This window comes from Podarcis vaucheri, assembly GCF_965113315.1.
Source record: "Podarcis vaucheri genome assembly, chromosome: 13".
NCBI classification, from domain to species: domain Eukaryota; kingdom Metazoa; phylum Chordata; class Lepidosauria; order Squamata; family Lacertidae; genus Podarcis; species Podarcis vaucheri.
This window is the reverse complement of record NC_138751.1, coordinates 54726265-54742294: the sequence shown is the minus strand read 5'-3', so window position 1 is coordinate 54742294 and position 16030 is coordinate 54726265. Positions and strand designations below refer to the sequence as shown.

The following is a 16030-nucleotide window of genomic DNA, read 5'->3' as shown; positions in this document are numbered from 1 at the left end:
TTAGAAATGTTAGCACTAGTGGGAGCACCTTGAATTGGGCCTGGAAACTGGCAGCCAGTGCTGCTCTTTTAGAATGAGTGATATGAGTTATAAAGGGAACCCCAACTCGTACTCTGGCCACCGCATTTTGAACCAGTTGAAGTTGCTGAGTAGTTTGCAAGGGCAGCCCCATGTTGCTGCTTATTGACACTAAAAAGTAGCCAGACTGGTCTTTGCAGAAGCCATGCTGGTTCTTCGGCAAACATGTTCTTCTGTATGCTTGGTAATTTTATCTTCAATAATGCTTTTCACCAGATTTCCCAGAACAGATGTCAACCTAGCCAGATATTTTAAAAAATGAGGTTATGTAGCTCACTTGCCAATCCTAAGGTACAATAGGCGGTTTTAGGAGCAAACTACATATTTGAATGGCAAAAAATAGTTACACTTCATCAAAGTACTTTGAGAGCACCTGTATTTTACTGATGTTGACAGATTTATTTTTCCTTATAGGTGCATCATGTTGTTACCTTGCAAAGGGTAACTTAATGTGTCGCGATGTTTGTGAACAGGTATGTTGGTTCTGAACCTGCACCACATTTGAGCCTGTATATCCATAGGGCCTGTATCAGGGGTAGGGAACCTTGGGACCAGGGCAGAAAGCAGCTCTCTGAGCCTGTCTATCTAGCCCCAAACACACACCCCAGGCCACAAACCTGCACCCCTCACCCTGAGTGCTGACTGGAATGTGGCATTGACCTCTGACAATGCCCTTTTCTTGCCTGGGCAGAGAATAGAAGGGTGTGTGAGCGTGTGCAGATAGTAGCCTATTGTAGAAAGGTAAATTTTACATTAATTGCTCTGCCCGCATTTGCCTCTGACCCTGCCCTCCACTGACATGTGGCCCCCAGAAGGTTCCCAGAGGGAAACCTTGGGCTGAAAAGGTTCCCCATCCCTGGTACATGGTACATACTTCTCTCACATGGCTATAGAAGTATATTAAAATTATGTATGCCACTTTCATCCTGACCTTGAAGCAGTTACTTTAGTGTTGTAAGAATGTGCTGTCATGAATACATTTTGACTTGTAAGGCTGTGATAGGCTTCCTAACATATCAATATATGCGGAGTCACATTTGTTGCCATCTTACCTATGAGCCTAATTTATAGGGCCAAGTTGTTTATGACTGAGAAAATTCTATTTTCAATTTAGATTTAGATGCACACCCTGCCTGATCTTTGAAAGTCAGCCACATCTCATCGTAATATGTTTAGGTTTGATAGGCTGAAACTTGGAAGCCCTAAGGAGATAAATCTGTAAGGACAGTATTCAACTAAATAAAATAGATCCACTAGTGCAAGGATTTTTGACTGCGCAAGGGAACTCCCTCTCCTCTCCCTGTGTGTCTGTTCTGGAGTTCCCCCAACCTACCAGAGCAGATTTGGGGAGGGAGGGCTGGGAGAGGGGAACTGAAGTTGCAAAAGTAAAAATTATTGTGATATCAGATCTGTTTAGTTGGATGCCTGTTTAGTTGGATGCCACCCTAAGAGTGTTTTTATATACAAACCAATAATAAGTAGTGCAAATATCATAAGATAAACATTATTTTGGTGCTAGGTTAACTGCCATGCCTTTCCCAAAGAACCTTGGAAGTTGTAGTTTGATGATGGTGCTTAACTCTCCCAGGTCCCAGAGCTCTGGTTTGTGTTTTTTTTTTAAATAAAAAACAAAGACTTAAAGTGGTTTAAGAAATAAAAAGAGGGTTGCAATCTGGTAGGTTCAGACATGTGCATGACTATTTCATCATTATAGAAACTAAGGACAACTCCAAAAAGGAGTATTCTGTTGCTCAAAATCAAATTCCACTTAGCTTCATGGGTTTTCTAAGTCAAGATAATTAAGTTTTGTGGTAGAAAAGTGATTTTTCTAATTATGCTTTCTTTTAAAAATGCTTTTGACAGATTTTGACATCAAAGAGTGATTCTCATTTGAAACACCTATTGCAACGTGCACCTGAATATTGTCCAGAATCAATGGTTTGTATAATTGTGTTTGGTAAAACATACGACCATTTTCGGCCTGAGGGTTCAGTTTCCTCATGGGAAGCCTTCTAGGAGCCACGTGCCAGTAGGAAATGGGACTGGATCCAAAAGGTGACAGACCAGTAGAAAAGCTGGATAGAGCCACAGCCTCTCTCCCCCCCCCCCTTTTCTCCTCCCTTTCCTTTCCTTTCCTTTTCTACCTCTTCCTCTTCCCCCTTCCCCCTTCTTTCTTTCTTTCTTTCTTTCTTTCTTTCTTTCTTTCTTTCTCTCTCTCTCTCTCTCTCTCTCTCTCTCTCTCTTTCTCTCTTTCTCTCTTTCTCTCTTTCTCCTCTCTTTTCTCTTCCCTGTCCCTCCGCAGTTGTCTCCCCTCACATCACTAAGGTTTTTAAAAAGCTCCCCTTGGCCTCAGTGGAAGCTTTCTAAAAGGCTAATTGCTGGTTCCAGCTAAGAGAACAACCTGAGCAGATGCATATAAGCAAACTTGTGCTTTCTACTTTCCCCTCCTGTTATAGCCTGCTGTGAGCTCTAATGACAGAATTGCCTTACCTTGAAAATGGTACGCTGTTGCTTCTTCGGCTCTGCTTTCCTAGGGAGAGAGAAATCATATCACAATGCAGTCCAAAGCTACTAAAAAGCATGCTGCGTCCTCCCAGAATACACAAGTCACTTGTGTTTCCACCCTCTGGTTCCAAGGGAGAATCAGAGGAAGTTGTTACATCACTTCTTAAAAAGATGGCTGCTGATTTAACAAACCATCCAGTGCTCTAGTTCAACATTTGAAACTTTGGTAAATGGCATTATCTCCCAAATCGGCACATTTGAAAATGAATTTCAGAGGTTGAGGACAGACACAATACTGGTGCAGGCAGTACAAGGGAAAGTGGCAAATTTGGATGTGAGCTTTCTCTGCTGTTAACCTGAGGATTTTAGGGATGCCTTAGCAAGCAGAACAAGGCCACCCAGGCCTTTTGCTTTCTGAGTCTGCCCTATTACTCTGAGGCAGGAAACTTGTGCCACTATGGCTCTGGTTGTTTAGCATGCCCACCTTGATCTGGAATTCCTGGGCCAAAAATCTCAAAACACATGCCTCCAGGATGATACGTTGCACACATTAAAGGGCAATGTGTGATCAGGGGCGTTAATAAGCTTGGTAACAGAAAGTGTGGTTTGGTTCTACTCTTCCTCATCTTGTCATTAGGATGGTTAAACCCCTCCACTTTCTATAGATCGAAGACAGAAACTAATTCTGTTGCACTGCTGCTGTGTCCCGCTGCCTCAGTCAGGTGCTCAGCCATTTGCCCTTTTGCAGGTACTGCTCAGGAAATAGTAACAAATGAAACAAGTCTGCCAAAGTCCTGGTCCCAAGCACTATGATATCCAAAACTGAATACTTTAGATGAGGTCACCTGATAATTCGTTATTTGTGCTAGATCATCTTGTTGCATTTAAAAGTTATAATCTGCTACATACAAATGTTTATTTTGATCTTATTTATTTATTAAGTGCCTGCCATCCCACATGGTCAACTTAGTAATTATACTCATTTATAAAATACAATTATTCTTTTTTTCAGGGAGAAGTTTGGGACTGTATAAATTCCTCTTTGCCAGGTAAGAGACAATACTATATTTAGGCTGCAATCCTATACACACTTAACTGGGAGTAAATACCATTGAACTCATTCAGGGCTTACTTCTGGGTAGATATGCTCTGTTAATTTATTATAGTGTACTAAGAGTATATGAATATCAGGGACGCGGGTGGCACTGTGAGCTAAACCACAAAGCCTAGGGCTTGCCGATCAGAAGGTTGGCGGTTCGAATCCTCGCGACGGGGTGAGCTCCCGTTGCTCAGTCCCTGCTCCTGCCAACGCGGTTCGAAAGCACGTCATAATGCAAGTAGATAAATAGGTACGACTCCGGTGGGAAAGTAAACGGCGTTTCCGTGCACTGCTCTGGTTCGCCATAAGCGGCTTAGTCATGCTGGCCACATGACCCAGAAGCTGTACACCGGCTCCCTTGGCCAGTAAAGCAAGATGAGCGCCGCAACCCCAGAGTCATCCACGACTGGACCTAATGGTCAGGGGTCTCTTTGCCTTTTTAAGAGTATATGATCCACATGCAGGGTGGGATCAGTATAGGACTCAGGGGAAAAATGATCAAGTTGTATGATCCTAACTTATTTAGACGTAATTATGTTCTTTTAACTGTAAAAGAATTTAAAATAAAATATGCTTTAAAAAATATTTATCTGGACAGTCATGCATGACTAAAACATTCTACCACACCCTCCAAGAAGTATTGGCATACTGTACATGCATTGTTGCAAAAAGAAATGAAGTCAAGTTTATACTTTTTCAATTACATATCTGTTTGCACAAATACGGAGCTTCAGGTTGAATAAGATGTTTCTTAACTGATCACACAGCCCTCCTAGCAGGAAATGTGAACAAATTTCTGCAGTTGAGCAGCACTTCCCTCTGTGTTGTCTGCTAAGCGTAGGATACAGCCCTCCAATACACCCTGCAGTGATACTGTAATGTGTTCAGTAATTTTATTTTTCTTTAAAGGTGTTTTGAAGAAATCTGATGGCTGGGTTGGGTTAGGTTGCTGTGAGTTAGCCATTGTTGTAGAATGTCGCCAAGCATGTAAACAGGTAGGAATTTATTTTTTATGCAGCATGAATAAAGTAAGACATACCTTTTTTTGGTTGAAAGTATGATTGGCTGTAAGAGAAAGGTCCTTCACAGTGGCCACACCCAGAATGTGCAATATATTTCAGCAGGATGTTGATTGCTGTCTTCTGCTGTTAGTTGAAGACTTTTCAGCAAGCCTTTGTCTTGCTGGGCAGATAATGTTTTCTGTGGTGAACTTTGTTTTTATTTGTTGAAGCTATCTCAATTTTAAATTATTACTTTATAATGAGATTGTGTTATTTTAACTGATGATGAAATATGAAGTCTAAGATAACTAAAATATATGTTTCCCCTACTTGTATTATTCTCCTATGTTTGCTGTCTGCTAGGGAGCAGTGGAGTAGAGCTGCTTTTTATGTATCCCTCCATACAATCCTGTGCGTATACCCCGCTTAAAAACAATTAAAACCCTCTATGAAGCACAGCTGGGGTCCTTTGGCCCCTGGGAATGAATAGGCCTACAAGGAGGTCCTCCAGGTCTCACAGCCAAGATGGTCTCTCTTGACTCAGAAGTTAACACTCTGATAGTACGCCACATAAGAGCTAATAATTAGCAGCAAAATCAACAAGCAACTCAGACACAACTGCAGCTAATGCTTGAGTAAACATCTTTATATTAAGTGGGCCCGATGGCGAGACCGACCAATGACAGTGCCAACTGAGACTCCAAGGGAAGGGGCTTCTATAGTTGGAATGCTATGGTGGAAGAGGCTTTCTCTTGCATCTCCACATAATATTCATCTCACGTGGGTGAGATACAGAGGAGAGTCTTCCTTCCACAAGATTTTAAATTCCAAGGGAGGTGCTCCCTCAAATATTGAGGTCCCAAACCACGTACGGTTTTAAGCATCCTCACTGACCCACTGAATTGGGCTGGAAATGTACTGGCAGCCAGTTCAGCTCCTTTACATGGTTCCTATAGAACCAGGGCCAGCCCACCCATGAGCTATGGTGAGGCACCTTCCTCAAGCAGCAGAAACCCACACGGCAGCACCCCCACGGGCACCCCTCCACTGCCAGTGGCACCAGATTCCAGCAAGATCTCACCAAAATCTTGTGAGATCTTGATGGAAGTGGCACTATGGCCTGGACTTTGTGGGTGCCCCTGTGCAACACATAGGGAGGCATCAGTGATGGCAGGGGAGTGGGGCAGTCCAGCAGAAGCTGGACTGGGGTGGCATGTTCCTCTTTCACCTCAAGTAGTGAAGCGAGATGCACCACCGCTATATACAGTCATCACACTAATAATCTAACTGCTGCATTTGCGCAAGCCCTGCGCAGAGTGAATTGAGGAAATCTCAGCAGGCATCACCAACAACTATGGCCAAGAATAGTCATAACTGGCAAACCAACTGAAGTTGGGAAAAACTGTCTGCGCCATGGAGGCTCCTTGAATCTAGCCATTGTGGTTGAATCTAGGAGTACTACTCCCAGACTGCATACCTGCTCCTTCAGGGGAAGTGCAACCCTTCCTGACTAGAGCTGGTTGCTTACCTAATTCCTGTACCTGGAAAGCATCAACCCACAGAGCCTCCATCTTACCAGGATTCTGTTTCAATTTATTAGCCCGTATTATAGATTCTAGTTAGTGGTGCTGTGTCTGCACAGTCTCACATGACCCAGATGACAGGAAGAAATACTGAAATACTTTGTTGTTCTTTATGTTAAATCACAGTCATTTAGACTTTAGAGGTCCATTTGACCCCAGTAGCAGATTGATACTTGAAAAAGAGTTGCTTTTGATTATGTTCATATGCCAGAATTGAGAACATCTAAGTGATTCAAAACTGCTTCTAAAGAAGAAATTAGATATATTGGTGGGACATCTCAAAATTATCACAATAATAATATCTTCTGTATAATTTATTATTGTATAATTTTGCTCTTGAATAATATGAGATATGTGCTGGTAATGAAACTAATGTCTTTCAGGCATCTTCAAAAAATGATATTATGAAAGTTTGCAGGAAAGAATATGAGGTAAGTGCATTACAGACAGTGGGTTACCCCTCCCTGTCAACATGCTTAAGCTTTCCTGATGTTGGCACACTTTGAAGGCTCATAACAGTTTCCAACTCATAAACTTTTCTGGAGGTGAAGCAGACCAAGTTGACCTCTTTCCTCCACTGCAGATAAGATGCTGGTTCATGGCAAACTGGGCTTTGCAAACTGAAAGCCAGCAAAGTGAACAGTCACTCCCTCCTGATCCTCCCTTCCCTGGAATTTCCCATTCCTAATTCAGCATCATTGATGTGGGGCAATAAATAAATAAATAAAATCGTTCTTTCCAGGGCTTTATTTTTCCATTGATATTTTTCATAAGGTCATTAGTAACAATGACTAGATGTCAATTGCAAATACAAAATTGGACAAGATTGGCAGTTTCAAAATGTTTAATTTCACATAGAGTTGGAAGGGATCCAAGAGTCATCTAGTTCAGTGTTTTTCAACCACTGTTCCGCGGCACACTAGTGTGCCGCTAGATGTTGCCTGGTGTGCCATGGGAAAAATTGAAAAATTTGAAAGATTTTTTTTTTTTAAGTCAAATTTTCGCCCACTAGGTGGGCGCCAGACTGTGTCCACCCTATTTTCCATCCATCCTGGGTGGGGATCAGATCGGATGGGATCGGATGAGAGCGGACAGGCAGTCCGCTCTCATCCGATTCCCCATAGAGAGCAGCGGGGCTCTGACATCTCCCTCTCCGCACACAGTGGTGGTGTACCTCGTGATTTTTTTCATGAAACAAGTGTGCCTTTGCCCAAAAAAGGTTGAAAAACACTGATCTAGTTCAACCCCTTGCCATGCAGAAATTTCAGATTAAAGCATCCATGACAGATGGTCATCCCCCCTCTGCTTAAAAGCCTCCAAGAAAGGAGAGTCCACAACCTCCTGAAGGAGACTGTTCCACTGTCAAACGGCTCTTACTAAATTCAAGTGAAGTAAACACGCTAATATACAGCTCCCACAGACGGGATGCAAAAGAGAGATATCAGAAAAATTCTGATGCAATTCAAATTATTCTAATTTGCCAAATTTTCTGGAAAATTGCATGTAGACCCACAAACCATGGTTAAAGCAAACGGTTAACTTTGTAGATCAGAGTTTGCATTCACAAGTTTGGTACAGTCCATGATTAAAATGGGTCTTTTTGTGAAAGCCATGGTTTTTGTTGGTGCGCCCCCACAGAAACGAGGGCAAGAATTGCTCTGGAGAGAGAAGCTTACAACAAAAGTCCTGATAGATCACAGCAAAGGTCTGCCCAATCCAGTACTCTTCTTCCAAGAGTGCCTGGGGGATAGGGAGGGGCTACTGCATTTGGAGAGCTGTCTTCATGTCTGCAAATTAGGGTTTGCTGGGATCCAGAATTACATCAGCTGTAGGCCAATTAGTCAGATGCTTGGGATTTGGTTAGTTCAAATCTTACACTATAAGCAATGCGCAGAAAACATGTTTGTGAACTACGGATCCTGTCTATATGTCTGTGTTCTGAAATGTCCCGTTTTTTATTTGAATACAAACTAACTTAGCTGGAGTAATTTTATTCTCTTAAGTGGGAACATGCTTAATTGGTAAAAGCAATAATTGAAAAGAAGAAGTTTTATATAAAAAATAGTAGCCTTCTTAGCATACAATATTTGTAGGTAATCAACAATAATTAATTTTCTGTTCATGTGCAGCTGAAAATGTTTTGAATAAATCTTTTAAATCAGTTATCTCCAAGTATGTGATTGCATTCAATAATGTATAAAAAGCAATGGTATTTTCAGAAAACTTTCTCTAGCATACCTTCTCTTCAGAATATAAATCTCTTCACATGCTGTTTTATCTTACCTCCTTCTGCCTGAAAGAAGAGCATTCACTTTAGGATTGTGTTTTTAGATTCACTCAGATCAGAGTAGGCAATCAATAAGACATTGGAAAAAAGAAGGGAAGACCTTGCAATTGAAAGTAGATATCTCCAACCCACAGCCACAGTGGCTGCTGTCCTTAGGTTCAAAAGTAAAGGAGAGCAAGTCCCATAATCGATTAGACTACTTGGTAAATTAACAATCTCCATATTGATTCTTCTTTATGTCTTTATTCTTTAGATTAAGAAATAAATTCAGTAGCCTGCTCATTCCCCAGCAAGGGATTTAGATTAAATACTACATACCTTTTTATCTTATTGCAAATATGCCTTAGAAAGCTTTTTTTTCTTTTCCTAATCTCTTTAGCTGCTGAGATTTTCATAGCTTGTGTTCTTCTAAACTGTTATCCCCTACATTAAATAGCTTTATCTCTTCGATATTATACTTCACTGCCCGTATCTGTAACCTTTCCTCTGTTCTGCTAGTTTCCTTCTCTTTTCTGGATTTCTGCATTGCTGTAGGAGGTTGACCAATGTTTGTTGGAGAACAGAAAGGACAGGTAAGAGAGTTTTAAAAAATGGGAATGAAAAAGTGATCGCTGATCATGACAGAGTAGTTTCTCTTTCTAATTCTTCTTTTCTCTTTCTTGTTGGAATCATTTTGTAATATTTATTTTATATAAATAAGTGGACTTATTTCAAGAATGATTACAAGTGAGTACATAAAACTACTGCCTAGTGTTTTTCAAACATTTATAAGAGAAATATGTTCTTGTACTTCCATACTTTTCTTCCTCATCTATGGGTGAACCATACTTCGCTGCTTTGATACTGTCTATGATAAAAGTCATGGGAAACAACACTCATTTGTAGATTGGGGTTTGAGGATGAGTGATGAATCTCTCAGAATATATTTTCAGCATCTTTCCAGATAGTAGGATTGGATCCAGACCATCTGTCCCAATGGGACACTCCGCTATTTCAGTTATTTCCCTTCCTCTTGCATCCCAAAAGACTGTCCCATGGGATTAAGGAGAGATGGTGCTGTGGCTGAAAAGGGGGTCAGTTTAAACTGTTCCCCCCTTTCTTCCAGCACAAGCCTCCTAAGGCTCTCGGTCCCTTCTGCTAATGAAAGGAATGCTCCATTTTGTAGGAGGGCAAGACTGGATGCAACTCATTTCAAAGTTTTCAAAGGACAGGGGTGAAATATATCCTCTGGAGTCAGGTTACTAAAGTAGCCCACAATACTTTTTTGATCTGCATCGATGAATAAGTCACCAGCTACTTGTAAGAGACAATACTTTTCTTAGAAGTTGTTTTGGAATGAATACATTTCAGTTCTAGAAAATGTGTCAATAAAGATATTTGCTGAACTCTGTTGAATAAAAGAATAGGTGGTAATAGTATTTTTTTAAAATATGAGTTATATCCTTCCACACTTATAGATTCAGACATGTAATTACCATTTTTGTTTGTGTGCTGATTGTCTGTCTTCCTGTCTCTTGACAGGTTTACTTCTGGTGATTTCCACTAACAAGTGAAAACTTAACATGCCATTTAGGGATCAGCCTGAAGGCTACTAATTTGGCAGGCACCTCCCCCAACCTACACGTGCATGTCCAAACACAGCCTTGGGCTGCAGTTCTAACCCTACTTATTGGAAATAAGCATCTTTAAATTCGGTGAAGCTTACTTCTTAAGTAAACATGGTTGCACTTATTTGTTTTGCTGTTGTTTCATGTACCAGACACAACTCTTGAGCGATGTCTTAGAGATATTTATTGAAGATAAAATCACAAAAGGAAACAAATTATATGAAGTTTAAATGGCTGACAAAGCTGGGTTTACTGTGAGGCAGAGCAGTTGGTAGACAGGTTGAAGATTCCACTGTTTGAAGCTGGCCTCCCAGGCAATCTTTCTCATCTCAGCTTGCAACAGGTAATGAATTGTCCTGAGGAACCAAGCCATTGATAGCACTTATGGAAGGTATGTTGAGATCCTATATAGTCTTTAGATCAGAGGTTGGCAACCTAAGGCCCATGGGCTGGAAGCGGTCCAAGGGGGTCGCTTAACCGGCCCATGAGCCACCCCTGAACTGAGCCGCCTGCTCAGCGAGTCCCTGCACGCTGCGTTAAACCGGCGTGGGGACTCTCTTCCGCGGCTCCAGAAATCATTTCTGCACATGCCCAGATGCTGAAAATCACTTCTGCGCAGGCACGATTTCCTGGCTCTGGGCATGTGCAGAAGCAATTTCCAGCACTGCAGACATGCACAGACACGATTTCCAGCGTCGCTGGAGATCGGGTGATCTCTGCGGGAGTGATCCAGCCCATGCCCAGTAAGCCGACCCCTGCTTTAGATCACCCGATCCTGCTGTCCTGTAACCTGAAACGTACTATTCATTTATTTGGAATTTTCTATCCTCCTTATAGCCCCGAGAGGCAGGGATGAACCTTGGTAATATGCTGCCCTGTGTGAGGCCAACATTTGGCTCTTCCCACACCCCTCCCCACAGCCCTTGCAGTGCTGGCTTAAGCCAGGTAAACAAGATGCTGGGGCTTCGGGAAGGAGGCACGTGGGTCTGGCAGGGTCCTAGAGCCCTCCTGTCTCCTTCCCAAAGCTTCCTGTCAGAGCCCTCACACCTCCTTCCTGAAGGTGGGCATGTGCTTACCAGGCTTTGAAAAGGCCCCATCCTCGGCTTCATGCCCAGTGCCCCTGCACCGCTCATGCTACCCTAAAGCCACCTCTGTGAGGGGCTCTCAAAAGTAGCTTCCAAAAGATTATGAAAATACTGAATTAATGTGATGTCCATATGGAACTAGGGTTTTTCAGGTAGATTTTTCAGGTGGCCCTTGACCCACCAAAATCCTCTGAGACCAGGATTGTGTAGCTGACTCTTGCTTGGCCCTCCTGGAAGCACTCCTCCTTGGCTGGCAATTGCTGGTTTAATGGCCTCTGCTTGTCCTGACACAGAAAGGAATTACATTCTTAAAATATATCGAAGCAGTTCACACTTGCAAAAGCATGTATAATACAAAATTTAAAATAAATCGAAGATAAAAGAACATAATTTATGATAAGTGCTATTTAGAGAATAAGGCACATGTTTGGAAAGGTATCATAAAACAGGCTTGATTGATTTTTCAGGCAGGATCCAGAGTATCACACTATTAGAAAATTTTCTACTCCATGTCATTGTGTATGCTAAACAATTTTTTAAACTGAGGAGACTTTCAAATACAGTTTGTAGAATAGTTTTTTGCAAAAGCAGCTATTGAAAGTCCAAAATCCCACAGGATATACCCAGGCTCTTTAGATCCTGGCAGTAAAATCTTGAGTGTTAAAAGATTCTGCATTCTAGAGTGATGAAATGTCATAATGGTAAGGGTATTGAACTAGGGCTTAGGAGAACAGAGTTTGAATTCCCACTCAGCCATGAAGCTCCTTGGGTGAGCTTGGGCCAGTCACCATCTCTTAGCCTAACCAGGGTTGTTGTGAGGATTAAATGGGGCAGAGCAGAAGCATGTACAGCCCCTTGAGATCCTTGGAAGAGAAAGGTGGTATATAAATGCTAATTATTATTATTATTGTTGTTGTTGTTGTTGAAGGGTCTATTTCATATCATTGTATAACCATTAAAAAGAATAATTGGTAAAACTAATGTGTTGTTTTGGTGGGCAGTTGTCTCTTGGGGACAGTAGTTTGTCCTCAGCAAGACTATTCAGGTGGCAGCTTCAGACCTTTGCTATAGACACCCTGGGATTATTCTGCTCATATGCAAGAATATGTGTAGCTTTGTTTCATGGCAAAACCACTGAACTTTGCGATATGTGACAGATTAACATTTTAAAAGAATGTTAAAAGACCTTCTTTTAAGCTCTGAAAGTATTTTCACTGACAGAAGGAAATTGTTTGAACAGAAAAGAAAATGAAATAAAACTGCTTAGAAAAACAGTGTTGAAATTGAGACTATTTATTCATAACCTGCAGATTACCAGGCTATAACTTTTATTTACATACTTATTTATGGCATTTATGCCTCTTTTAGTCTAAAAGGTTCCCAGAGCAACTTAATTAAAATCAGCAGTAAGATGGTAACAGCTTTCCAGCTTACGGTTGAAAACACGTGGCACACCGGGAGGAAAAAGCAAGCTCAGATGCTGATTCTTAAAAGTTATAGTTATATATCATATATAATATAATATAATATAATATCATATCATATATATAATAATATGATATATAACATTCTGTGCAAATTCTGTCTGTCTTAGACAGCAGCCTCTCACCAGTCACTTGTGAGAGCAGAGTGGGTGCCAGTGTCTGGACCATGAGGGCAGGGATGCAGCTGCCACACAGTTCTTCCCTCTTGTCTTGATCGCACCTGGAACCATCAGAGGAGGGTGTTGTGCAGGTGCCCCTTGGGGCTGGTAGGGTGGAGGCAAGGAGGCCAACAGTAGGGGGAGCCCAAGCTACCTGCTGACTGGTTGTAATTAAGAAAAGCAGATGGTGACTGGCTGAGGGCAGATTGAGGTTGGTGAGGCAGGCATAGATGATGATGATGATGATGATGATGATGATGTAGTATACTGGGCCTTTTTACCTGACAGGGACTCAAGGCGGTTTACAGATAAAAATTATAGATGCCCTGGTCCTGTTCTGGTCTTAAAAGCAGCAAAAACATTATGGAAGTAGGAGACTGGGAGCCCTGTGCCACCAACACCCCAGTCAAGACCAGAAAACAAACCATTGCCCTCTACCACAGCTTGAAATGTAATATCCTCTAATGGACCAGCCTCCGCTGATATTGAGGAAATTTCAGTTTCCAAAGCTTAGTCATCACAAAAGCAATAGAGCACAATGTTTCTGGCAACCTTTCTGGCTAGTATTCTGCACACTTAAGCCATATTTGCCTGGTGGAAGGGAACCCACAGCTAAACAGGGAGGCATCTGGAAGCTACCACCGGGTACGCAAAAAGCAGAAGCAGCAGCAGTTTCTCTACAGTGGTACCTCAGGTTACATACGCTTCAGGTTACATACGCTTCAGGTTACAGACTCCACTAACCCAGAAATATTAAGAACTTTGCTTCAGGATGAGAACAGAAATCGTGCTCTGGCGGCGCGGCAGCAGCAGGAGGCCCCATTAGCTAAAGTGGTGCTTCAGGTTAAGAACACTTTCAGGTTAAGTACAGACCTCCGGAACGAATTAAGTACTTAACCTGAGGTATCACTGTACTTTTTCCTTTTTGGATTCCTAAACCTGAACAGCGAAACGATGGGGAATTGCTTGCAAATAAGTTTCTTTGTAATGAACAGATTGTCAGATGCGTAAATAAAATCTCTAAGTTTAGAGGGTACCAGTTTGAAATGCCGTTTGAGATGCAATCTGTGGGGTGCACTTCAAGCCACAGGTTATTGGTACAGATGATAAAACAAATCACAAAAGCTTCTAATCCTCCCAGCTGCACAGGAGAGGGGAGGGGTCTGCATAGACTCCTGAGCAGGCATAGGTAAACTCGGCCCTCCAGATGTTTTGGGACTACAACTCCCATCATCCCTAGCTAACAGGACCAGTGGTCAGGGATGATGGGAATTGTAGTCCCAAAACATCTGGAGGGCCGAGTTTGCCTGCAGCCTCTTCCTACTTCTGCTTGGTGTGCTATCCATCGTGGTGTATGAATGAAGCCTTTCTGACAGAATCTTTGTGACATTCTTCTGGAAAATGGTTTGCTATTCCTTTGATCTGTCCCACTATAGCTACTGTCATTCCTGGAAGTTCTCAAGGGTCTTCAATATTTAATTAGCCATAGGATGTGCAAATTAAGGCAAATAGGAGATTTTCATGTTTATTAATTGTACTGAACTTTAACTCTTCATATAATTATATATGTGTGTGCATATGATTCAGTTATATTCTTTTGCTCATCAACAAAAGATGTAGCGCATTTGCCATTTAATTTTTTTTACCAGTAGCTATTTGAAAGTGATACTTTTTGTTTTTGCTTTTAGAATGCACTTTTTAGCTGCATCAACAGAAATGAAAGTAAGTATACCTTTGAAAAAATAATCCTTCCTAAATATTAGTTTATCGTTTTCTCCCCTGTTTCATTGTCTGCTTTTTGAGATGTATGTTCATTTTTTAATATCAGATGATAGCATAACATATGTTGCATTTCACAACTGCTTGAGCTGGTTGACAGTTTGCCAAGGGAAAATGTAGTCTGTTTCCTGTAAACATCTTAGCTTGGAGCTTGGAACTTTTTCCACCAACTGCAAGTTTGCAGCCAGTTGTATTCATATTCTGTTAATTCTGGAATCTTGTCTAGATTAGTGCATAACATACCAAGGCCTGACCAGTGCAGCAATATTAACTGGATCCTTCAGTCAGGATTTGGATTTGCTCAGCATTGATTCAGTGGGATAGCAAGTAAAGTATTGTGAGTCATACCTGCTGACTCAGGATTGTGACTGAAACGCATCAGTTGGTTCACTGGTGTATAAAGCTTAATGGCATTATAAAAAGTAAGGGGAAAGGGGTACTTACAGAGAATAAAGCAAATTGCATAATACGACATTTATGAAAATAAAACAAGTTACATATGATTGTTCAAGCAACTTCAAGTAATATAATATAAATTGCATATAAAGTAATGGTTTATTAATGGTATGATCTAATTGCATGTACTTGTAATAGCACTGACAAAGCAAGCAGTCAGTCAGTCAGTTGTTAACACAGTCTCCTCCTGACTTCCTCCAGCTCATCTAGTTATAGTATCTATAGCATATTAGAGGTTATAGTAAAATTCATAGTTAGCAGTCCAAGACAGTAGTCCAGGCCTTGTGGCTTTCATGTGGGTAAAAGTATGAGCAGAGTAAGTAGAAGGGAGTAGGAAAGAAGAACAAAAAACCCAGTGCCTGCCCCTGAACTAAAAGAAGTAACTAATCAAAAAAGGGAAAAGAAAAGAAAAGTTTGCTTTACATATTTTATAACAATTAGGAAGTGGATGAGGGGATGGAGTTTCCCATCATTTGCATTAATATATTCCTATGGGTGGACACACTAAAACATACATCGTAATCTATCTGGGTGGGAGCAGTTAGAGTAACTTGATCCCTTGCTTTATTATTGGTTAGCACACTGCAGCACTGGACTACCAAAACATTTAATATTTTAATGGTTTTGGTTTTGGTTTGGCTTCATGGCTGTTGTTTTCTACTTTCTAATTTTATCACCCTCCAGAATGCCAAATTCTCATATAGTAGGCAAAAGAATCTAGCACAACACTGCAAGCAGCTTGCACAGAAATAACACAGCAAATTGCTCTGTACCTAGCTTCACAGGTACCTTGGCAATCAGCTGCTTTTCCCATCTGGCAGGACGTTGTGCATGTGTGGGCACAATGTCTTTGTGACAGTGGGTGATTGGCAGGTGGGTGGCCCCACTCACCTGTCAAATTTGGCCTA

At 41.4% G+C, this 16030-nt stretch overlaps 1 protein-coding gene across 4 annotated transcripts in view; it reads left to right on the top strand.

Annotated features, from left to right (window-relative positions):
• The window catches only part of RECK (reversion inducing cysteine rich protein with kazal motifs), a gene marked incomplete at its 5' end in the record, with an annotated part of 43040 nt that overhangs the window by 5528 nt on the left and 21482 nt on the right, over positions 1–16030 (top strand). For 2 of the 4 annotated variants that reach the window (XM_082194749.1, XM_082194750.1), the window contains 6 exons: positions 493–551; positions 1942–2016; positions 3596–3632; positions 4592–4677; positions 6650–6697; positions 14576–14609. In XM_082194749.1, coding sequence (XP_082050875.1) covers positions 493–551; positions 1942–2016; positions 3596–3632; positions 4592–4677; positions 6650–6697; positions 14576–14609 — 339 coding nt within the window. Of the gene's footprint in view, positions 1–492; positions 552–1941; positions 2017–3595; positions 3633–4591; positions 4678–6649; positions 6698–9051; positions 9126–14575; positions 14610–16030 lie in introns of those variants that run through there. The other 2 variants (XM_082194751.1, XM_082194752.1) reach the window with 2 other exon arrangements.